The following is a 24,412-nucleotide window of genomic DNA, read 5'->3' on the forward strand; positions in this document are numbered from 1 at the left end:
GTTCATACAAGTGTAACTGAAAAGATCACTATTAGTTGAAAGTTTATTCTTTCACTCTTATCTATAATCCTCTGGACCGGTTGATTTGTCCGAATTGGCACAATCTCTCCAAGGGGTGGCGTTTTACACCCGCTTCTCACCAGCGCGCTTGGAATCGCCCCCTCCGCCGCTCGTATCAGCAATTCAGATTGCATGCAAATATCCTGTGAAAGGAGCGTCATTCTGAAAGGACAGCGAGTGTGCGCACGAGGGGGGTGAGCAGAGGCATTCCTCGTTCCTCTCTATTCTTCTCTGTCTGCCGGCTGATGCTCGCGCGTTCACTCAGCGCAGATATGAGCGCAGATCACATGCAGTGAAGTTTAAAGAAGATAGAGACAAGCGCGCGGTCGTGTTATTATTTACATCAAACTTGCTGCAGAACTCGTCCGGCGTTTGCATTGAGAGTTTCTAACTTTCTCGTTTATCCGTTTGGTTTGACTATGGGCTTTTCTCACAGAAAGGCGTTTTATTGGCCCGTTTGGTCGTTTGCTGTTGTTTTTGTGCTTTTGAGTCAGCGTTGTCATGGAAGTTGTTCAGAAAGGGACCTGGAAAAACGAGAAGAAGAGGCGAATATAGTTTTAACAGGGACTGTAGAGGAGATCTTGAACATGGATCCGGTGCACAACACTTATTCCTGCAAGGTAAGACTTTGTGCACCAGACACCCGTCGATTGCATTAAAGTGAAAGCAAAAAAGGTAAACATGTACTTCGTTTAAGCGTATACTTTAATGGTTACTGTGCAACTGTGTTGCAATGTATATCACCTGTTAGACATATAGACGAAAGCTACCAGCCCAATATTTGAGTTGTCCTGGTCTGAAACTCATATCATGGGGACATGTATAATGCTGTCTAAATGGTTAACTCAGTATATCATGAACACCAAGTAGCTGCAACCATTTAAAATTGTATAATAATTGTATATAAAAGGGACCTGTTTAAATATCTTTCTAATGGGTTTTTGTAACGTGTGGACATTGGTTTTACTCAGTTGATGAAAAATTTTCACAGTCCTACTTTGATCCACCTGTAATGTGATCTTTCAAACACAAGAAACCTGAACAGCCTTTGCAGTGATTTGATGTCCTTTCAAGCTCTATTAGTGCTTCGGGTTCAATTATCTGCAATTATCATCTAATCATGTGCTTTCTCTGTTAGAAATAACTGAATGCGGTCACGTATATCAAAGTCTTGCAGAAACTAATCACTAGGACATAAAAAGTGTGAAAAGAAGAGTAATCTGAAATGGCAGCTCTTCCTACTATCATTTCATAAAACACTGCAAAGCTTATTCGGTAATGTCTGATACTAATGAAAACTGCTTCTTTTTTTGCATTTTTAAAATGTTAAAATATATCGTAAACATAACAATTGACATCTGACCAGTTCACAAGAGACACATGTTTACTTAATTTTGATGTGTGACATAGAAATAGTCTAGAATCTTATCTTTCCTATTCATTTCATAGCATAATTGATTATTTTAGATATTTTCAATGTGGCCTCATGCTTTTGGACCATCACTCAAGCATATATGAATCATAAACGCATTGTAAGTGTTGTGCAGAGTTAGATCGCAGGTTCTTATGCAACTGGCGGTAGGTGGCCGCTTTGAAATGTGCAAGAAAGTGACCTTGATCTGCAGAAAATAGTGTTTTCTTAATCTCATGTTGTCTTTCCCCTGTTTGAAGGTCAGGGTATGGCGTTACCTAAAAGGCAAGACCATGGTGAATGGAGAGGTGCTGCTGGATGGGGGAAACAAGGTGATGATCTGCGGTTTCGGAGACCCCCATATTTGCGACAGTCAGGTGGCCACCGGAGATACACGCATTTTCTTTGTCAACCTGGCCCCTGAGTACATGTGGCAGAGCCACAAGAATGAACTGATGCTCAATTCAAGCCTGATGCGGATTACTCTCCGCAACTTGGAGGAGGTGGAGCACTGCGTTCAAGGTAAAAAAAAAACACTTTCCTGATTCAGCATAAAGCTGTAACTTACATCTTCTGGCCGTGTAGAGATTTGAGAGTTAAAAATCTCCCGTGGTGGTGACGGCGGTCCTGATTGCAAAAGCAGGTGGTGTTTTCTGCTCCAACTGCATCTTTATTGTACCTAATGAAGCAGCTCGCATTTTGTGACATTACATAAACCATTTACATTATATTAATACAGCAATCATAGCATTCCAAATGAAACTTTTTACATTTTTTTGTTCTTCTCTCAACTTTTTTAAGCGTATCATGTGTACCGTCACTAGTAATCAGCCATTGACAGTCAGTGTTCTCGAAGGAGGGTGTGTCTGTTCGCTAACTGAGCACCTCCAGGGCCTTTGACTAACCTGAGTGAAAGTCCAAACCTCTACCTTTCCTTGAGGGAAATCATTTATAGAGTTAGAGTGAAGATACTAAAACATAACCGCATAGCTTCAAGCTATATCTGTATAATATATCTGTATAATGATGGCAGTCACTGCTTATTTCAACCTTCTCAAAGCCAGACCATCAGAGCAAAGTTTGTCTCTGTGGGAAAGAACAATTGAATCAATAAGGCCAGACTGATGTCCAAACTTCTGTGTCTTTTCAGAGTGCTTTTGGTTTATTAATGTAAATGTGAAATAGTGGTCGTCCTTCTATAAATGGTGAGTTCCTTTTTCCATTTTGTAAATCAGCAGTGCTTTTAGTTATGCTGGCGGCCACACAAACAGAGAAAATACACATTAGTCTGGAATACAGAGCATTTGAAGCTAACATCACTCTTATAGGTCTAATGGATTCTGTAAATCTGCACTCTAGATCCTCTCTGTATGGCAGGTTGTATTGTCTATACTTTTGAATATTGACATCAAGTCTGGTCCAGTTTTCAGCTTCTTCTGCGTGAGAATCAACCACTTTAATATGAAGAGATAGCTTGATTGCCTTTTAAAAGTTTGAAACCATGGTTTGTGGTGTTTTATATATCATTTAGGGGTGAACATCTGAAGTGGTTAACATTTATTCAGATAACAACACTATAGTGTATTTAGATGCTGTGATCTGAATAAAAGTAGCAGGTGTTGATTATTTTGCACCCATAAGAAAACATAAAACAAGATATTTGATAAGATACAGTTTACTTCTTGGTTAGTGTTAAAGCACAATTCTGTCCCTCCATTGAAATTTCATTACACCAACACTTTGAGGCTTCAAAAAGCTCATAGACACAGACAACAGATTTAATTTAGGCTTTTATTCATATGGATATTGACCTCTCACATAATGCATATTAAATATGGTCAACGGAAGCGCAAGCTTGTTTGCTTGATGCGTGAGAATCAGTGATGCTCTTGCGTGAAGCTACGGTTGAGCTTCTGTTTCTGAAAGAATTCGTATTTTTGGGTGAGCTATACCTTTAAGTAAACCAGACTGATTAGACATTGGTATATGCCAGCCATATTTGTGTCCACCATGAGACTGCGACTACATGGCAAGTGACTCACGAGCCCTCATTGGTTTCTAGTGCTCAATAGAATCAAGCACAAATCAGAACAATTTTCCTTCAGGGCACAAAACGTCCCTTTTCTCCTTCTTTTTTCTTTTGTTCTCTACTTTTTAGTGCTGTGCTTTTTGGCACAAGCCACTGCTGAGGAGAGACTGTCTTTTTTGAGGCTGCTAAAATCTAAAAGGTTTGATGAGGGGGCAATTTAGCAAGTACCGTATTTTGCATTCGCACTTGAAGGGCTAAGTGTAAGGCCACTGAAAATAAACGCTGCTCTGGCTAATGAGAGGCCATGTGCTTTATTTAACAAATGTGATTCTTTTTATATTGTAATAGGATTGGATCTTGTTTTGCACACAAGATGCTCAAGTACAAGCTACAAATAGCAAACAGCTGTGCTCAGAATGGCCAATGGTTTTGTTAAACACGCAGCTTGCGAATTCTTATTATGAGACTATAAACAGAGACCTGTACTTCAAAACATTCAGAAACAGTGGTTCTGTCCTTGCTTTTGACATGGTTAGACATGTATACAATAAACCAGGCCTTGAATTAAAAAGTACTGCCCTGAAGGCTGAGTGACTTATGAATGGTGCCTAATGGTGTTCGTTTTGAGTTGGCTAAACTGATTTGGGAATTTCATGTTATCTATCAATTATTTAATAAAGCATTACTTTTTAGTGAAGTTTATTTTTTATCTTTCCTTTGTCACTGTTTAGTATTAGACCTACAGCAAAAAAGAGAGAGTGTGTGAGGTGGAAAGAACAAGATCGTACCTGCCAGCCTGTTGAGTGTATCTTCTCCTCTCTCCTCACCTCTGACAGGTTAGATAGCACTGAGAAAAGAAGAGATTCTTAGCTGAAGTTTAGAATACAGCCGTCAAAGCCAAAGTTTTCTTAAGGGTGGAAAAAACGCTGTTTATAATGACAAGATTGAAGGGTGAAATGTGATAAAAAGAGAACGCAATGAGAAATTCTTGATACAAGTGTAGACTGGAATGCTTATAGGAGAGGCCTAGAGGCATCACGTTCTCACTCCCACCCTCTTTGCTCTTTGCTGAAACAGACCACTTGGGTTGTTACGTGAAAAGGTACTTGGGTTAATGCGTTCATCTGGCAAAAATACACCAAATGCATCTGTGGAACTTGAAATGAGATGTTTAGAAGAATGTCTGAGCTGCTGTTTTTCATACAATGAAAGGGAATGGTGTCCAAAGCTGTAAAACAAGACTTCTAATGAATACCGACTTAAATTTCAGTCTGTTTCATCATACAAAATATCTTGGGATACAGCAAACAAGTCATATTGACTTTCAACTTATGATTGTTTTATGATGCTTTTTGGTCCTTTTGGAGCTTGATGGGCTCTTTCATTGAATGAAATAGAGCAGGACTTTTTTAATGGAAATAAATAGAAAGCCTAACAGAGTTTATATAAATGGTTTTATTGAGTGAACTAATCTTTGAAATCCTGTCTTATTCCACAGTTGGAATCTGGAAACCTGCTAGCAGAGATTTTGGCATTGTTTGTTAAATCAACAAATCAAGTGTTCTCCTTTCTGTGAAGTTGGCATGTGAGAACATGCTGCTTTTCAGTGTTTCTCTGACTTTGTATGTGTATGTGGATGCTAATTCATTAAATGCCAAACTACACAATAGTGGAATCTTGCCTCGTACTGGAGGATAATCGTTTAAATCAAAGTGGTCCTGTTTCAAACCGTTGTGATCCTTGCATTTCTGATCTCTGAATAGAGTGAATTAAGACTAACTATGAAAAAGAACAGCTGGAAAGCAAGTTGGATAGAAAAATATGTTATGGCTTCATGTGTTAAGCATTGCAGCAGCTTTTGAACTTGAGGAAGAAGTGATGAAACTTTCAAAGAGAATGAAAGCATGAAGAAGCTTGATTTATAGTTGCAATGAGAAGTCAGATTCCTTTTGGTGAATCTGTTCATTGCAGCGAACCTGTTCTAAAATTCTTTTGAGGTGTTAGTCAAAAGTGTTTCCAAAAGTCATTAAATGAAACACTGTGGCTTCATATGTTGAGTTAATTACTGATATTATTACAAAAATCATTGTTATCGTTCTTGCTGTCCCCCAAATTATTGACACAATAATTTTTGAATATTAAAATTCATACTTTTATACATTTTCAATGATAATCTCTAATAATGATCTCAAAACCAAAAACAAATCCACCCTTTAGAGACCAAATCATTAAATTGGTTCAAAAGAATGATTGATTTGTGAATAGGTTAATATTAATAAATGGATGTTAGAATCTCTTCCCTGCTGTAATTTTTATTAAGTGCGTTTATTTCAGATCATCACTGGTGTTCAAACAAATCCCTCCTCATTTTGCTTCAATATATATGGTTACGTGCACTTTTTTTTAAATTGGAATGAATCCAAAACAGTTTTAGATTCTAAGAAGTTTATATGCTTCATTTCTTTGTCTGTTGATCAGATTATTCCAGGTCTACACCATCCCTTTCAATCCAATCGAAATTCCCGCCCCCTTTACTTTAGCCGCATTTATCGTGAAACTTGCTATTTAGCACATTATTAGGAAAGACGATTTGCAAAGATTCATTAAAAAACCTTATATGCACTTTTTCTGTAACTTGATTACAAATGATTTAAGAAGATCGGTGGTGCATTCCCTTCAAAATCAAATGTAATCCACTGCATCTTCAGCGGCTCAAATGATGGGAGTAACTGACGACTGCTATGTTCATTATTTCATCCAACAACAGAACACCTCAGTCTCCTAGGAGACATTCTTGTCTACATCTGGTCCGGTGGTGAAACAATGGTGGACTGAAGACAGTTCACTCAGGGCAGGTCTAAGGTGAGATGCCAGTCCAGTCTGTGCTGAAATGCTACTGTCAATCAAACAGTCATGGGAGGGGCCTGTATGTGTGACATCACAAAGACAGGCATCTGAGATCGGCTTGATTTTAGAAAGAGGATAAGATTTTTGTAGTAATTTTTTGTTGTAAGAATTTGTTTTTAAATATATCTAATGAACTGCAACATTGTTAATTTTCTTTTATTTTTTGGTAACTTCTCCTCCGATCTGTCCCTCTGTCACGAGGGCAACATGGTTCAAGGGTTCAAGTTGAGCTTTAGCCTGAGGACAGAGAGTCCAGTGCTAGTGGTCTATCGTGATAATGAGTGCAGGTCTTCCAGTCAAACTCTCTGGGCTGAGTGTGTGTGTGTGGCGATTTGGGAATGAGAGTAGCAGGTCTTCAGGCGCACTTCCCTTTTATTCTGGCTGTTTGTGTAAGGAGGAGGACTGGCGTGTCTCTGATTCTCCATTGCACGTAGGTCAGCCCGCCTGCACTCAGCCCTGAGGACGTAATGATTAATAGAACGAGCATAATTGAGCTGAAGGACTTCCTTCACCCCTTGTTAATGGTCTTAGGATGAGAATCATTGGAGAAGGGCCCTCTCAGAAAGGGGCTTTATTAAAAAAATCACCCCTGTGTTATTTCAGGCTGATCTCCCTGAGTCAGACTTTAGCCCAGGGATTTCCAAATGTGTTTTATGAGATTTGGGAGACCAGCCATCGGTGAATGGAGCTGAAAGCCTGTCGGCACCATAACACAAGTATCCAGGGGCCGGAATGATCTATAGGAAATAACTGTGATGCGTCACTGGATGGCTGTTTGTAATAGGGTGATTCTAGTTGCATGTGTAAATTGTAGATGCCAGAATTAGTATCTAATTTTTTCTCTGAGGTTATTTAATCTGTAATTAAATCTGTCTGTAATTTAGTCTTAAATGCAAAGAGAACTTTGGTCTCCATTGAGTCCTTGTATAGGCTTATCACTTTATTCATCTGTCTGTGCACAAGCACTTCTTTGTCTGGGTAGTCATGGGAAGGTGTTTTTTGGTAGGATGATTTCTAGCATGTTGTATCACTGGGACTTTCTCTGTGGAATATGATTAGAAAACGGATTGACTGAGAGGCTAGAGAAACTGACAGCGAAAAGATAACTCAAGTAAGGAGGAAGGGCCAAAGGCTGAGAATTATACCTGTTAGATTTTCCCAAGTTATTACATTTTAAGATTTTAATTAAACCCTGAAACCTCCACACTTGCTCGGAATGCTAATTAAGCTTTGGGAATGAGAAAGCTGTGAAACAAAGGGATAAGAGTATTTTGCAGCCCTCTGCTCACCTCTTTTTACTTTATATTCTCCTTCTTCCTGTAGAAAGGACAAGAGTTTTTTCTTGGCAGTTTGAGTCCGAGTCTGGTTTAATCTCTTCAGCAGACATCATTGTTTTAGCAACACATGTCAAGAGTCTCAAAGTCAGACTGATTTCATTACACAGAGTCCGAAAATGTGAGGAATTCAATGTTAGATCCGTTAGATTTAAGGAAATATGTGAGGCAACTGCATTTTTATTGACCGTTAAGTATTATTTTTGCCATGTTATCTCTACAGGGATGCAAGATGTTTTTATAAAAAAAATACAAAAAAAAGTAGTATTTACTTAAATTTTAAGTAATTATGTATATTGGATTTTCTTTTTTCTTTTTTGAATAAATAATTAAAAAAACAGTTTGAATTTGGTCCTTTTTTGTAATTTTGTGGATGTTTTACTACGTTGGGGCCTCAATTTAAAATTCTTTCTTTATTTTAAAAATATTTTATTTTGAGTCTTTTTTAACCTAAGACCTTGGTTGTGGGTAAAAAATAAAAGTTAATTAAAACTGAAATACCGGTAACAGCAGTTTGGACTCCACTCATCCATCACTAAACAAAATGCAAAGAGTCTGTACCTGCTACTTCTGTCCAGTTAGATCCAATTTTTTAGAAAAAAGATGTGTGCTTTCTGTGAGGAGGAAAAAAAACTCGGTTGGTCACTATGTTCTCAGGAGTTAGATGGGCAATAGACGGGAAAACCCCTTGAAATTCCAGACACAATGGGTAGAATGGATGGGGAGACTACACTTGTGGATTCCTTGAGATCTGTGGCAAGGTTTGAGAGGGGTCTAAATGTGAGGCAATAGACAGCTGCTGCGGTTAATGTGGCTAATCCACCACCATTCACTGTTACAGCCAGAGATTAATCTGGCACCAGAGAGACACGTTTAGTCACTGGACAATGTTTTAACTTGCGCTTTGTTGTTGTTAAGCTTGTTTGCATTGATCATTCTAAATGACCGTAAGATCACAAGAGACTAAAGAAAGTTTCATCACCTTCTTATTTCAGGCATTAACACTGGTTAAATTAAATTTGAGAGCTCATTTTTTAAAAGGCGCTTGCAAGTGCTGAGGTTGAGGAAAACTTAAATTCCTTTTTCATTAGACACTGGAACCTGCTACAGACTATGATTCCCATTTAAGCTCGACTTTAATGTCAGGGTCCAGTGAAAATGAGTTCTTCGCTGACGGTGTGAAAAACGCATTGCTAATTGAATGGTCATGGTGTCAAACTTTGGGTAGAAAAAAAGCCTTCTAATAGGTAGATGAAAACAGGGCTGTAATGTATGAGACAGTTTCTTGAACCAGATATTGTCTCTCTGCAATTATTTTGTATAGTGTGTTGATAGGCAAATTAAGATTTTTGAAAATAAAATATGAATTGTGTTTCCATGACCCTTCAAATTGCACAAACTGAAACTGTGAATTGAAAATAAGCCCAATGGAAACACGTCAATATCATGTAGAACTCCCATATATCGCAAACATTTTTTACGCTCACATGAGGTGGTTCAAAAAAGGAATATTTCACAAAACAGCAATGGATTTTTTTTCTTCACATTTATAGGTCACGTGGTGTACGTAAAAGTCACATGATCATTCTTAAATTAACTATAACTTCCAAAATTGTAATAGAAATGCAAGTATTGTTTTGCAACACCCTGGTCATTTCTCAAACTCAATGCTTTTTCAATTAAACAAATAAAAAAACACCTAAAAGAAACCAAGCAAATTGCTTAGTTTTAATTGTTTCGAGGACATCTTTGATGGAATATCCACTATTCACTGGTTTCTCGTTGGTCATAGCTGGTGTTCAAATGGGATATAGCAATCTTAGATTAGCTATAAACAATTTTGAACCAGATTTGACCAGATGTCTGTTGTAAACTGGTCAAAACTGCTTTCTAGATTGTCTTGGACCACCAAGTTCCCAAATCTAGCTTGACTCTTTTAAGATGGTAGCTGGTTGGTTGCTGATTCAAGATGTTCTACCAATCTATAGCACACAGGACAACCACCTGTCAAGCTAAATGGTGGTCAAGAGTTCACTCAGGGCTATACAATCCACTTTTACAGTTTGTTTGTTGAGTGAAGTAACCCGTGACGGAGGGGTTTCGATACCGTTTCGTTTGCCCCTACTGGAATGTCAGTAGTTGTAAGGTGTAAAGCACAAAGAGCACACAAAAGCCCAAATAACACATGCTAATGGAGTGTGTGCAATGTGTGCCTTCCTTGAAAAGGAAGAATTCATTCATATGGGCCAGCATCAGCATGAAACTGTCCTGCACTGAGCTGGCATTGGTCAATCATTAAACTGGAGCTGCATTGCTGGTTTTCTGTCCTTCTAAGTGTACTTGAAAGGTCACGGAGGAACCTGTGCTTCTTAAATCCATAGCTGATCCTCCCACATGCCCCCCCCCCCCCCCCCCTACGGTTCTAATAACAATTTAGCCTTTCTGATTTTTTTCTTTGTTTCGTGTTAGCTGGATTCAAGTTATCCCAGACTTGCCTATCACAGGATGTTAATATTTTTTTGTTTGTTATTGCATGGTCACATCCATGGGAATGTTGGGATACAATCCTTTCCTGTTTGCTTTTACCTCCTTTTCGTCATTCTCGCCTAGATTGTTTCCTGCTGGTAGCATCTTGTTCTATTTTCAGCTCATTTGGTTCTCATAATGGGTTCCTCTCATCATCTGGCCGACATTAGGGCTGTCCACATCTGAATGACTTCGATATGTTTGACCATTAAAGATAAATGCTTAATGCATGTGAAACGGTAGCTCTTGGAAAGTGAGGTAGATGTGCCACTAGCTTTCCCACAGTCCTCTGTATTACAGAGCCCTGTTGAGCATACCTGTAATTACACTGGAATCTGGCCTGTAAAGCTGCCAGTGTAATAACCACCAGGTGCAGACCCGAGACCTGCTGCTGAGGTGCAGCAGACCCGACCTAATTCTCTACTCAAACATGTACTTATTAAACCCAACATGGAGTTTGAGAGGGAATAGGTCTGTGTACCCATCCTGTAATCTAAGATCTCCTCCAAACATTTTGGTTTTTCTGTGGGTCAATGTCTGGATCATTTGATTTCTTTTTACAAATAGATTTAATTCATGCATAGAATAACATTCATATGTCTGCTATGTTGTGTATGTTTTTAAATAAAAATAGGATCAGGTGATGCAGCAGTTGTGATATCATAATGAAGAAAAGAAAATATAATCTAGCATAGTCTTTTTGAGTGTTATTTCTTAGAATTTTTATTTTTTTACAAATTCTTTTTAATGCCTATTAATATTTGAATAGTGTTTATTATGATAGTGTTTAAATTCATCATACACTGCCGTTCAGAAGTTTGGGGTTAGTAATAGTTTTTTTAAATTAATTAATTAATTAATATTTATATAAATTAATGCTTCTATTCAGATAGAAGCACAAGATGCTTTTCAAAAACATAAAAAATCTTACCAAGTCCAAACTTTTGAATGGTAAATTTATTTGTAGAAATCTTTGAAGTGAAAAATGTAAACTCACATGCTTTAATGGTTTATGTTGTTTATAAGTACTTTATGATTGCACTACATGATATTGTACTTTTCTTGAAATCAATGTATCAACATTTTTTATAAGCATATGCGATCCAACAATACAAATTTGTAAGAACTGTGTATGTTAATCTCTTGAAATATTTGTCACTTTATTCGTCATTGACGAATGCTAAAACAACAGGATTACTAGGCGAATTAATTTGAGCCAGACAGATATCTTGACTATACAGATATTCGTCATTGACGAATAAAGTGCACCTTGAATGAGCACCTTGAATGAGCATATGTGAAAATCTCCAGGCTCCAGATCTCTTTGTAGTTAAGCAGTGCAACCCTTTTCCAGCAATCTGGTCATCTTTGTTCTGCTGAAGGCCTCTTAAGTCAAGATATCTGTCTGGCTCAAATTAATTCGCCTAGTAATCCTGTTGTTTTAGCTAACAGTTGCAAGGAAGTGCTGGCTTTCAGAGGCAAACAGAGATATCTGACACAGGGCATCTTGGTTAAGCACACACACAACTGGTAGCAGATATTTAAGACTTTGGCACATAGTTTTAGGGACGTACACGTCCACATCTCTTTCTTCCTGATTGTCCTTCTGGCTTTCCCTCGCGCTTTCTCACACACATGCCCATGAGAATGGCCGCCTGCTGTGCCGAGCTGTCAGTTTCTGTAAACCAGTGACCATGTGGAAGAAAACGGCCTCATTACTACTCTGTCACTATGGAGCTGAAAATGCTGGAATGCTGCACGCTTCAAGTAAGACAGGTCTTGTAAAGAAGTTTTGACCTTTGAAGAAAATAATTTACTTATTGTACTTGTAACACCCTTGTTCATAGTTCGGAGCTCAGCAATTATAAATGGCATGGATTTGGGAATTGTCAATGACACAGAGGAAATGGTGCTTTGGAAACGTGGTTTTACTCAACAACATGAAATCTGAAGTGGCGACATCTTCCCATGTTTTACAGTAAACGATATGTAGAAAATATTGATGTATTCAAAAGTAAAATCATGTGTATTCATAATGTTTAATCAGTTTAATTCCTTGCATTTTCCCCTTTGTCTGATGTCCCCAGTTCGTATTTTTTCAATTCTTCAGGCACCTATTTATTTATTTATTTATTTATCCGAAAAATAAGTAAAATATGCATTAACCAAAAATACAGTATAATCTGAACCATAGATACAAATACAAAACTTAAGTTCGACTAAATGTTTCATTATCCCTTCTGTTACAATTTCTTTAGTAAAATGTAATGGATTTATGTACTTTAATGGATTTTTTTTCTTGTTTATATTTATTTATTGCTTCGTTTTTATTTATTCCCTTGTTATTATTTATCTATTTATTTTTTAGTTTTTAATATTTTGGCTGCAGAGCTTTAGCTTGTTTCACAGTAAAGTTTCTCTTACAAAAATGTTTTAAGGTAATATAAATATGAATAAATATAAATATGAAAAAACAAACAAACATAAAAATATATAATTTATTTATTTACATACATTAATCTGCTTTAAAAAAAGGCATCTTTAGCTGTTGCTTTGTGACTCAAATAGTACTTATAAGTTAGTTACTAATTAAAACAATTCCACAAGAGTGTAGAGGTCTCGAAGCATTGCATTTCATATGTATATTAAACTAATATTTAAATGACCCTAAAAAAATCCTGATTGTGTCAAGTTATCCTGATAGCAGCCTAAACTTTCCAGCTTTTTTAAGAACAGTTAGTCTAAGAATTATCCAATTGAACAGGTGCAATTTCTTAGCAATGCTTGTTCCATGTAGCGCATTCTTCTTTTCAAGCCATATTAGCCCAGATTAGATTGACATGGAATTGAGAATATAGTATAAAGTGTGGGAAGGAGGATAAAGGGTAAGGGGACAGAGAAACTGGAACGGGGCCAGCTCTTCTGCAGTGGTTTTTCGGCTCATGCTGGGATGAAGTCATGAAGTCATGGTGAGAGCAGCCAGAGACCTCTGCTCTGCTCTGCTCTGCTCTCCACGGCTAGTGTTTTCTTTCCCTGCCTCTCTCTCACACACCATCTGGCCAGCTGGAAGGAAGTGGTTTCTACAGGTGGGATATTCCTTTATCTCTCGCTTGCTCTCTGTCGTTTCCCGAGAGAGAGAGAGAGAGAGAGAGAGAGCAGGGAGGCCCTCAGACTCTCTGTGTTTGTATGTACACACTAACCGCACACAGACAGAACTGGCACGCACACACACTGGCACATTTATTTATTATTTTAAGCCCAGACGTTGACAGCCTAGAACAATGACTCTGATTGTCTTTCCTGAAATGAGTGTCTTCATGTCAGATTCAATCAGATTAAATCAGCTTATCTGTTTTGACTATATCTGGAACGTGAAAGTGAAGTGTCAGTGGCCTACCCTGAGGAAATAGATTTCTAAAAACATACCAGAAGGTGTCGAGCTGCAGAGGCTCTTAAACCAGTGGTTAACTGCTTAAAGAGGTAGTTTAAAATTCTGATAATTCTGTCATTAATTACTCACCCTAATGTCAGTCCAAGACCAACAGATTGTTGAAAGAAGAATTGTTGAATAAAGTTGTTCTTTTTGTTTTCTTTGTACACAAAAACTACAGGTTATTTTATGGAAATGGCATGAATAAAAAAAATTAGGGGGAGGGGGGTGGTCTATTGCTTTGAAGCGTTATTTGAGTATACAGGCACTGTGTAAAATGGCTGTCTCATTCTTATTTCCAGAATGAATCTTCATACTTTTTCTAGTTTCTCTGGGGTGCTTTAAGCATAATGGGTTTAAGGATCAATTCTGATATTCTTTCAGCAAATTTAATAGTGCAGAACAATTTAACCAACTGGAATGAGCTTGGAGAGAAAAGTGTGATGAGTAAGAGAAAGCGAGTCATTTGCTGACTCGTGTGTTGAAAGGTTTGAGTCATTTCATTAACTTCAAGGGGTGAAATGTGTTAAAAAGTGGCATTTGACAATATGCAATTTGGAGTATGTTAAAATATGACTCATATGAATAAACAGGATGCTTTCATATATTGCATTTTCAAATATTTATAATTTTACATGAAGCTTAGAGGCCATGCCTGATAGGAAATCATTTATGTGCGTTTATGTGAGGCAAAGCTATGAAATTAGCTGTTAAGTATGATTTTGTGAAGTGTTTGGTAAGTGGAGGTCCAAATGGAATTTCATTGGAATTTTCCTACTTCTCCTCTGGGCTTTAAGTGAGGTAGATAGAGACTAGTTCAGACCAATGCTATCTGTTACATCAGCGTTTTTGAGTGGCTACGTGCATGTTAAGGACACTGAAGTGTTTTCTGAGAGTTTTTTACCTGTGGCTGGAGTGCAGGTCAGATCCAGGACAGGTGAGCGCATGCTTCCATTCTTTAATGCTTATTTCCCGAAGTATCCTGGACTGACTACATTTTTCATTCATTCAGTTGACAGATCAATTTTACTATCTTTGCCTAATTTTTTATTTTATTTAATTTTATTTGTATTATTTTATTAAATATTATTAGTTTATTTATTTAAAAAAGTAAATAAATTACATTTCATTTAATTTCGTTTGTTCGTTCATCCATTCATGATTCAAGGTATGATGCTTCATGTTATATTTCTATTATTTTTATATTTATGAAACATTAGGTGATACTGTATTATTAAATTTAGGTTGCATTTAGATTACTTTTGCTTAAAGGTAATCTTCAAAAAACGGATAATTTAGTAACACTTTTATATGTGATCTTTTGCTAAATGAATATCCATTTACAACCCTCTACGGACACCTTGGCAATCGAATTGCCATTGGCTAGTAAATTTCTTAGTTTACTCACCAGACTGATGATATATATGTGTGTGTGTGTGTGTGTGTGTAAAATGGCACAGTTTTTTTTTTATATCTGAAAGTACACTCTTAACATCAGTCAGTCAAGTATTATGATATGTTAATCAAGTATTATTTAATGATAGAACTTTAGCATTTAGAATTAAAACTAGAAAACCACATATGGAATACAGAAATACTGCTAAGATAATAGTCAAGTCAATAATGCAAAATGACAGTTAAGGCAGTTCATCATTGAATTCAGTGATGTCATCATCTCAGTTCAGTTTAAATAGTATCTGTGCAATCATTTGCAATCAAGTCAACTCTATCAGTGACACAATAGATAAAAAACCTTGGGCGAAACCAGGCTCAGTCAGGGTCCAGTTCTCCTCTGACCAGACAAAACCAGTAGTTCAATTCCAGGCTGCAGCTAAGTCAGATTGTGCAGAAGAATCATCTGTTTCTTGTGGTCTTGTCCTGATGATCATCTGAGACAAGGTCTTTACAGGGGATCTGTATCTGGGGCTCTAGTTGTCCTGGTCTCCGCTGTTTTTCAGGGCTGTAGAGGTCCTTTCTAGGTGCTGATGATAATGATACAAATTCTACTAATAAGAACAATATAAAACGTACTAAGGATTAACAAGCTACTGGATTCATAAATATTAATAAGGTTGTGTGCATTTGCTCAAACTGATTTGCTGAAATCAAAACAGGGACAATAATAGGTGAGCGCCAGCCAATGAGATTGCCGTTTGCACATTAGTCCTGCCCACTACCGGAAAACCCAACAGTTCTTAAAAGCTGAAAAAATCGAAAGGAACTGTTATTTTGATAGGAAACTACAACCAAGAATATCTTTAACATATAGCATGTCGATTCTCCTTCTCTCTCTCTGCATGTGTGAGAGAACACAATGGCCTTCACTCGTGTGCCTTCACACTAGAGTTTACGGTACGTCAAATACAGGTATGCTGCCCATCCATTTAGATGAACTGAAAAATAGTACATATCGCTTGACAGAGAGTGAAATTCTGAAACACTCAGTCAGAGCGTGTCCGCGAGTGCAAATAAACTAATATTTAGCCTCCAACTCACACAGTAAAATCTGAGAATTTATTAGCCATTGGCTAATATTAGACATAATTAATCACCAGTATGAAGATCTAGTTGCATATGCGAGTGATTTACTCACAGTGTAGAAGGTTGATTTATATACTTTACATCAGTGGTTCCCAACCTTTTTCAACTCGTGGCCCACACAATGAAACACATATGTTTGCGCGGCCCACTGCAACAAAATTAAATGACCCCGCTATTGTTGGGTTAATAACTTAGTACTCAGAAGCTAGATTGTTAACTGTCTTAATTGAATGAATTGGTAATGAACAGAAAATAACTCGGGCTGGCACCGCTTGGCACAACTGCTGTTGTTCTGTAGCATATGCAGCAAAAATATCTAAGATAAATTGCCGGTTTATTCTTAAACCAATCAGCGAGCTCGAATAGTGGAAGCATAGTTACAGTTTAATATTTATTTTTTGTTATTTAATTATATGAAATGATGTTATTATGCTATGACTCAGACATTTTTTCATATATGAACAATATTATTATGTCTTTTAATAGTAATTGGTGGCCCACCTGCAATACCATCGCGACCCACTAGGGTGCCGCGGCCCACAGGTTGAAAAACACTGCTTTACCTTATAATGTAGTCAAGTCAAAATTCAACTGTAGCATTTAAAATTACAGATTTTAATTTTAATTTGTGTAATCACAATACTGTACACTTCCAATGTCAACTATTTATCGGTCAGAATTTTTAATGTCGGTGCATCACTAGTTATGACTTTGTATTCATACTTAGACTTCTGAGGAATTTTAGCACCTCATGAATTGCTGTGGTTTATGTTTTTTCCCGTTTTCCCTCTGTCCCTCATTTCCTTTTCGAGTTTTTGTTCTCGGGGTGGCAGAAGGAATGTGCTGGGTTCATGGTTTCAATGTGAGATGGATGACCAGTCTGAGGGACTACAGGCTGACCTCATGGGGGAGGGGTGTGAGGAACTGGCAGACAAAACGTAAAAAAAGTCAAATTGGTTCCCAGAACCTAGCTCTCAGAAGTTTGGAAATTATGCCGCAGTGTGCCAGCTTACATTCTTCAGCACCTGTTTCATAAAGAGTGACCTTTTGAAGATCTCTTGTTTTGTACTATAGACAATGACTGACATATTTAAAGGGTTAGTTCACCCAGATAGCAAATTTATCTAATTAATAACTTACCCTGATGTTGTTTCAAACCCGTAAAACCTCAGTTTATCTTTGGAACACCGTTTAAGATATTTTAGATTTAGTCCGAGAGCTCTCAGTCCCTCCATTGAAGCTGTGTGTACGGTATACTGTCCATGTCCAGAAAGGTAAGAAAACATCATCAAAGTAGTCCATGTGACATCAGAGGGTCAGTTAGAATTTTTTGAAGCATCGAAAATACATTTTGGTCCAAAAATAGCAAAAACGACGACTTTATTCAGCATTGTCTTCTCTTCCGTGTCTGTTGTGAGAGAGAGTTCAAAACAAAGCAGTCTGGATATCCGGTTCGCGAACGAATCATTCAGTTCACCAAATCGAACTGAATCGTTTTAAACGGTTCGCATCTCTAATACGCATTAATACACAAATGACTTAAGCTGTTAACTTGTTTAATGTGGCTGACACTCCCTCTGAGTTCAAACAAACCAATATCCCGGAGTAATGCATGCACTCAAACAGTACACTGACTGAACTGCTGTGAAGAGAGAACTGAAGATGAACACCGAGCCGAGCCAGATAGCGAACAATAGACTGACTCGTTCACGAGTGAAGAACCGGTTGCATCGGTTTTCGGATCACCAGTAGTTCTTTCGGACAGTTTGATTCAATAAACCGGTTGAAGAAAACGGTTCACCGGTTCTTTTGCGCTCGATGTATAATGGCGTCATTTGCGATGATTGCCCTTGAATCAAGCCTTCAGTTTACCCGCGCTCATAACACTAGCACAGAATCAGTTCAGAATCAATCACCAAAAGAATCAGTTCAGTTCAGACGGCCTGTGTGTCGGTCTGCTTCACGCTGAATCACACATGCGCAGTATCATCAGCTCCTCGGGTCACGAATCGGACGCGTCTGACAGAAACGGTTCTTGACTCGTGAACAAGTCAATTTTTTGTTCGTTATCTGGCTCGGCTCGGTGTTCATCTTCAGTTCTCTCTTCACAGCAGTTCAGTCAGTGTACTGTTTGAGTACATGAATTACTCCGGGATATTGGTTTGTTTGAACTCAGAGGGAGTGTCAGCCACATTAAAAAAGTTAACAGCTTAAGTCATTTGTGGATTAATGCGTATTAGAGATGCGAACCGTTTAAAACGATTCAGTTCGATTTGGTGAACTGAATGATTCGTTCGTAAACCGGATATCCAGCTGCTTTGTTTTGAACTCTCTCTCACAACAGACACGGAAGAGAAGACAATGCTGAATAAAGTTGCGTTTTTGCTATTTTTGGACCAAAATGTATTTTCGATGCTTCAAAAAATTCTAACTGACCCTCTGATGTCACATGAACTACTTTGATGATGTTTTTCTTACCTTTCTGGACATGGACAGTATACCGTACACACAGCTTCAATGGAGGGACTGAGAGCTCTCGGACTAAATCTAAAATATCTTAAACTGTGTTCCAAAGATAAACGGAGGTCTTACGGTTTTGAAACAACATGATTGTAAGTTATTAATTACATAAATTTGCTATCTGGGTGAACTAACCCTTTAAGAGTTGAGTGAGTAATGTTTTAGAGATACATGTGGTGTAACGTTCATCAAAGGTTTCTTTAAGTGAAAGGATGGATTGAAGATGTAAGAAGTGTGGCATTCACTTCTTTGTAGGTTCCCTTCAGAGCTCCGTTTTCCTGTTTCAACTCCCCCTCGAACTCCTTGTTTTCTGTCTTTTAGCTGGATTGTGCTAGTGGAATCTTGATTAGGGTGTATTTACATGGAGACAATGGAGCTGAAGTGATTTCTCCCTCCTATCCCCTCGTCCCTCCCCATCCCCTCGCTCTCTTAAGCTGTGATCTCTTTCCTAGGATCGCTGTCCCTTTAGAGAAAAGAATAATTGACCCTGCCCGGAGCAGCCGTCTGTCTACAGTAGAGTGTCATGAATGGAGCCCAGACTTCATATCTGCTTGCGAGCAGCAGCCTTCTCTCGACGCCCCCTGCACATAATCAGCTCCTGCACGATCGCCCCCTCTGTCGCTTCATCCTTCTATTCAGCGCCAGCCTGATGTGGCACACCCCATCTGTTCCCAAGCACAACGTTATTCAAATGAAAAATGACCTTGCTAAATGGGGTGGCGGCTACGGCCACCTCCATGCATCCTCGGAGCGTGCGAGGGCTGCGGAGCACGGTTGCATGATTTTGGTTGCAGTGAGGGGTGGGAAATTGAAAGCTTTTTTTGCTTCTTGCTCCATATGTTGCTTTAAACACACTGAACATCCAAATCAACGCAGAAGAGAAATGAATAACAATAATAGAAATATTCTTAGTAGAATAATTTTATAGAATTAATAGAATGTGAAAATTATGAACATTATAGTTATTAATAAATTAAAACAAACAAAATATTTGTATTAGAAATGATAACAATAATATAAGACATTGGATAATTCTTTTAAATTATAATTTGTTATTAGTTTTGTGTGTATATAAATGAATTATTATTCTTAATTTAGTCCTATATACATGATTTAATTATTATTTAAATAAATGTACTGGATGAATGTTTATTAAATTATATTAGAATTACCATGTTTTGAATTATATATTTTAGAAATAAAATATATAAAAATATATATAAAGTTATTTATAGTTATAGTATTGTTAAAAAAATTCTTAATAAATGTTTATAACAACTAAAATGATAAATTATTATAACATTATATGTGTGTATGTATATATATATATAACAAATATAAATAATACACATTAATAGATATTAATAGATTTAAATAAAATAAATGGCATAATTCTTAATAATCTTAGTAATTTATTTAAAAATGTGTTTAATAATTTTATTATTATATTTTGAACTGTACATATTAGCATATGTATAGCATAGTAGTTTATTAATTTATTGCTACTTGAATGTTAATTAAATTATTATATATTACGTTTTTAATTATACATTTTTGATTTATTATATTTGGTTTTTAAAATCTATTCTTATTTTATATCCAACCATTTTATCCAGCAGATTGTTGCACAAGTGTAGTTTTACACTTGCTGGATTACATGCAGCCACTAGACTGTCAGAGAATGATGCCAAATTGATCATTCAAATCAGATGCTGTCCTAATAAAAGCCCCATAGCCATTATTAAAAGTGGCTTTTTTTGGCTGACTGTGACCTTTATTAGCATTCTTCTGTGAGGATTTAATTCTGCTGTTATTTTACAAGAGTTAGTGGTAAAAAAGTGCTATATAAGAGCCTCCTTTGTGCCTTGTTTTGTTGAGTGAAATACAGGAACTGAAACATTGCAACAGCACGTTTCCCCCAGGCAAAGAGTGGAGGATATTTAGGAGTTTGATTTTGTGCCTCCTTTTTGATCCTGTGACATTAACACCACTGTTGTGCTTGACTGGGTGCGACTTAATTTTCCACATGTACTCATCAGTGGTGGTCTGAGATTCCTTTACCTGGTTTTCTAGCAACAGAAAAAGGAAATGTGAATGCTCGCAGTTTATAGGCAACCACCTAGGGGTTCCCAACAGGGCCAATAGAGCTAAGATAAAGGCCCCACGTTGCTCCCTTAGGCCCCTCGGTAAAGGAGGGGGGGATAGTGTTGACCATGTTCAGCAATGATGGCAGGAAGAGTGGGCTGGGGGGATTAGCTTTGGCTCCCTAGTGCAGGATCCCCAAGTTCACTTGAGGAGGTGGGTTATGGGACAGGATTAAGAGGAGGGCCTGTGGTGCTGTGGAAGAATTGGACTATTGTTGCAGCCTGTTCCTCAAAGTGTGATTTGAGTCTGTGAAGCTGGAAGAGAGGAAGAAGAAGCTGGGAAGGAGTGCGAGAAATATAGGAAAAGTGTTTGGTTTGGGAAGCTAGACAAGCTCAAGTGACATTTAGCAAGTCACTCCCACACGTTTTATTGCACTTTCTTATTGCCTGCACACTTCATTCTGTTTTTCTGGAAACCAGAAACCAGTAAGTATGGCTTGTCTCAAATGGGGTCAGCTGGACAGGACTCCAAGATTCTGAAGCCGGAACATGGTTTTCCGGGAGGGACCGTGGGTTAATCTGGAACAAATAATGAGCCCAGGTCAAAGAGACAAGGCCACATGTCTGATGATTATTCACAGAGATTTCCTCCTTAGTGTTTGAGGTTGTTGCTCCCAAAACCTTCTAGAATTCCTAACCAGGCTTTGATCCAGTCTTTAAGGTTTCTTTAAATTGCTTAGCATAGCTTGATTACTTGACTAAGAATATAGATGAATATAGAATAAAAATATTCTATGAATATAGAATAAAAATAAAACAATGAAATTTGAAGTGGGATATTTAATTTCCATAGAAAATAATAAAAACACATGCACAGCCTAATTTATTGATTTTTTTTAGTCATTTATGAATAAGGTGTTTCAGTGTTCAAGGTACTCATTTTATTACTTTTTTATTTACTTATTAATGATTTATATTTTAGATGCTAATATTAGACTATCAGTAAAGGTTTCAGTGAAATTCCTTGCAGTTATAGTAGCAATAAACCTTAAATTAAAATGTTAAACTTATTCTTATTTTGTGATCAAAGTCACATCTCTCCACCTGTTGTCCATTCATGAGCTGTGGATGATAAAGTCTTGTGCACAGATTTGGGCTGTAAATGCTTGCATATGCTGACTGTCGGTACCTTTGATGCGGGCCGCATGGTCGCCCTGCATTTAATGGGTAAGGCAGCTCAGTGCCTGTCACCACTGGACCTTTATTTGGCTTTGTCCTGCACTGGGGATTCCATTAACATGCCTCTCTGATACCCCTGCTTGTGTTTGTTTGAGAGATTCCAATAAGAACTGTTTGGAAACACATCAAAGATCCTTCAAGAAGTGGTTTGTTTTTGTAATATCTTTTAATTAGGGTCCATTCTTGAATACATACAGTAGGTGCACCACTGCTATTTTCCTACTGGAAAGTATGGAAACTGCGCAAAAGGGTTGGTGTTCTTTAGTCACCTGCAGTTTTGGAAGGATTTGGTCTTAGATTTGTTTTGGTGTGTAAGGGGAAAGTTCCAACTCTACACTAAAGTCACTTAAAACTGTGTAAACAGTCAAACCTTCTATTGACAATTGTTGCACCTCCGGCTGTATTTTCTCACAGGGCCCCCAGCGGTGATGGGGACAAAAGACCCTAAATTAAGTGACATTTTCCCCTCCCCCTTGAACTGCTGAGAGCAGGGGGCAAAAGATGGCAAACACATCCTTTTCAGATATTTGCCAGTGGTCTTTTTCATTTGATTGGTCAACAGAAAGGTGTTGTGTGGAAGTCATTGTGTGTGTCATTTTTCAAGGAACAGTTCACCCCAAAATGAACATTTGCTTAAAATGTACTCATCCTCATGTCACCCAAGATGTAGAGTTTTTATTTTCTTCATTGAAACGGATTTGTAGAAATTGAGCATTACAACACTTTTTTTATGATTTATGCACTCATATTTTGATCAGAAGTAGTGGTTTAAAGTTAATGATGGATTTGTTTCTTACAAACACACAGCTTTTCACTTCACAAGACATTGATTACATCGTATGAATTACTTGTGGATTATTGTGATGTTTTTATCAGCTGTTTGGACTCTCATTCTGACGGCACCCATTCATTGCAAGAGGATCCATCGGTGAGCAAGTATATAATGCTTAATTTCTCCAATATGTTCTGATGAACAAGCTAGCCCATGGACATATTGGATAGCCTGAGGGTTAGTACATTATGAGCAAGTTAACATTTTTGGTTGAACTATTCATTTCATGAAAAGGCTAATCTCCAGCGCAGTGGTCTTATAGCAACAGAACAATTTTTGACAACTTAAAGTCAATCACCTAATTTGACACATTGATTCTTTTAAATTATACAGGTGGAGTACTTTCCAGTGCTGAAATGAGATTGAAAAGAGTCAACGGTTTGGTAGAGAGAGAGCAAAAGGGAGCGAGTCAGGAAGTGTGCTTGAGACCCCTTGTGTATTTATCTTAGCTTTTTCAAAGAGCCTCATCTAAGTGCTCAGTTCCTCTAAGCTGCAGATATCTACACAGAGGGAAGCATCATCCTTTTCCTCCCGACGTACTGTATGCCCTGGAAGCAGACTATTTAAAGCTTACATCCATACCCTGTCAGAGTTTGACGGATGGGCCTGAAAATGCTCAGCCTTTTTACTGTCCGATCCTCCCCAGTGAAAAGCTTGCTTTCAGGCAGGCAGCTCAAAGGCTGCCATAACAGTGACTCGGAGATGAGTGCCCTTATCGGTTTGCAGTAATCTGATTACTCTGACATCTGTGGGACAAAAGAAACACTGCTCCTGCAAAATGGTGCTTGCGGAACCCTGGCAGAACCCCAGAGAAAGGGATAATAAAATTCCTTTAGGTGGGCATCAATATGAATGGATTGTGCCCTGACTCACGCCTTCACATTACCGGAGGCATGTGGGCAGAAAGCATTGTTGCAGATTCTGAAAAAAAAAGGATGTTGGCAATTGGGATGTCTAGCAATTTATTGTACACTTGCAGATGCCAATGAAATGTGGGGAGAGAAGCCAAATTCAAGCACTCGATACAGTGGTGAGAGAATTATCTGTCATCCTGTATTAATAAAACTTCAAAGATGCAAACTTCAGTGTCAGTACTTGAAAATAATTAAAAATGTAACATTAACTTTCCATAAAAAGCAGAGAATAAAGGTATACTTTTATGTGTTTATTGAACACATACAGCGTGGGTTGAAAATATAATTTAAACCTAAAGATAAAAGGAATGAGTTGCAAGTGGAAGTTTTTTTTTTTTTTTTTTTTTTTTTTTGTTAGGTATACTCCAACTTTAAAAAATGTAATCTCCCAATATTCTTTCTAATGAGTCTATTTTGAATATACATAATTCTGCACATCCTTAGTAGATAATAAGCTCATACAAAAAGTAATCACACCCTGGACACAGAGTTTTCTAAGGATCTAAAAAAACAATGTGGTTTCGAGAATGGAAAAGCTGTTAAAATCATTTCCAAAGACTTACCAAGCAGATAGTTGGAGCAGAT

The 24,412-nt window shown here is 37.6% G+C and overlaps 1 protein-coding gene across 9 annotated transcripts in view; it reads left to right on the top strand.

The window, feature by feature from the left end:
• Positions 1 to 246: 246 nt before the first annotated feature.
• The window catches only part of agrn (agrin), a 282,960-nt gene continuing 258,794 nt past the window's right edge, over positions 247 to 24,412 (top strand). For 4 of the 9 annotated variants that reach the window (XM_059527817.1, XM_059527821.1, XM_059527819.1 and 1 more), the window contains exons 1-2: positions 248 to 680; positions 1,732 to 1,993. In XM_059527817.1, coding sequence (XP_059383800.1) covers positions 480 to 680; positions 1,732 to 1,993 — 463 coding nt within the window. In that variant the 5' untranslated portion in view covers positions 248 to 479. Of the gene's footprint in view, positions 681 to 1,731; positions 1,994 to 24,412 lie in introns of all 9 variants that reach the window. The other 5 variants (XM_059527822.1, XM_059527825.1, XM_059527820.1 and 2 more) reach the window with 2 other exon arrangements.

The sequence above is a fragment of the Carassius carassius genome, chromosome 37 (assembly GCF_963082965.1).
Source record: "Carassius carassius chromosome 37, fCarCar2.1, whole genome shotgun sequence".
Lineage (NCBI taxonomy): Eukaryota > Metazoa > Chordata > Actinopteri > Cypriniformes > Cyprinidae > Carassius > Carassius carassius.